The sequence below is a fragment of the Apaloderma vittatum genome, unplaced genomic scaffold (assembly GCF_000703405.1).
Source record: "Apaloderma vittatum isolate BGI_N311 unplaced genomic scaffold, ASM70340v1 scaffold39434, whole genome shotgun sequence".
Classification (NCBI taxonomy): domain Eukaryota; kingdom Metazoa; phylum Chordata; class Aves; order Trogoniformes; family Trogonidae; genus Apaloderma; species Apaloderma vittatum.
The window spans coordinates 1-258 of NW_009713929.1; the positions used below are offsets into that span (position 1 = coordinate 1).

Sequence of the window (258 nt, forward strand, 5' to 3'; positions counted from 1 at the left end):
GGGGGCCTCATGATGGGTCCATCAACCACGTCCACCCCCACCATCACCACCTCCACACCTTGGTGTCCTGGGAACATCCGTGTTAGCTCATCGTAGTCTGTCGGCCGGGTGTTGAGGGTCTCAACGTGGGACGCCCCCACCACATGCACGGTGAGGGCCTTGGCATGGGGGTTGATGCCAAAAAGCCGCAGCCCCAAGCCAATGGTGAGCGGCCGCGAGTGGAAGGCGGCGACCAGGCGCCGGATGGGTTCACGCAGC

The 258-nt window shown here is 64.3% G+C and overlaps 1 protein-coding gene across 1 annotated transcript in view; it reads right to left on the minus strand.

Moving 5' to 3' along the window:
• Positions 1 to 6: 6 nt before the first annotated feature.
• The window catches only part of MSS51 (MSS51 mitochondrial translational activator), a gene marked incomplete at both ends in the record, with an annotated part of 1,570 nt that continues 1,318 nt past the window's right edge, over positions 7 to 258 (minus strand). The window contains one exon of the mRNA XM_009868548.1: positions 7 to 258. Coding sequence (XP_009866850.1) covers positions 7 to 258 — 252 coding nt within the window.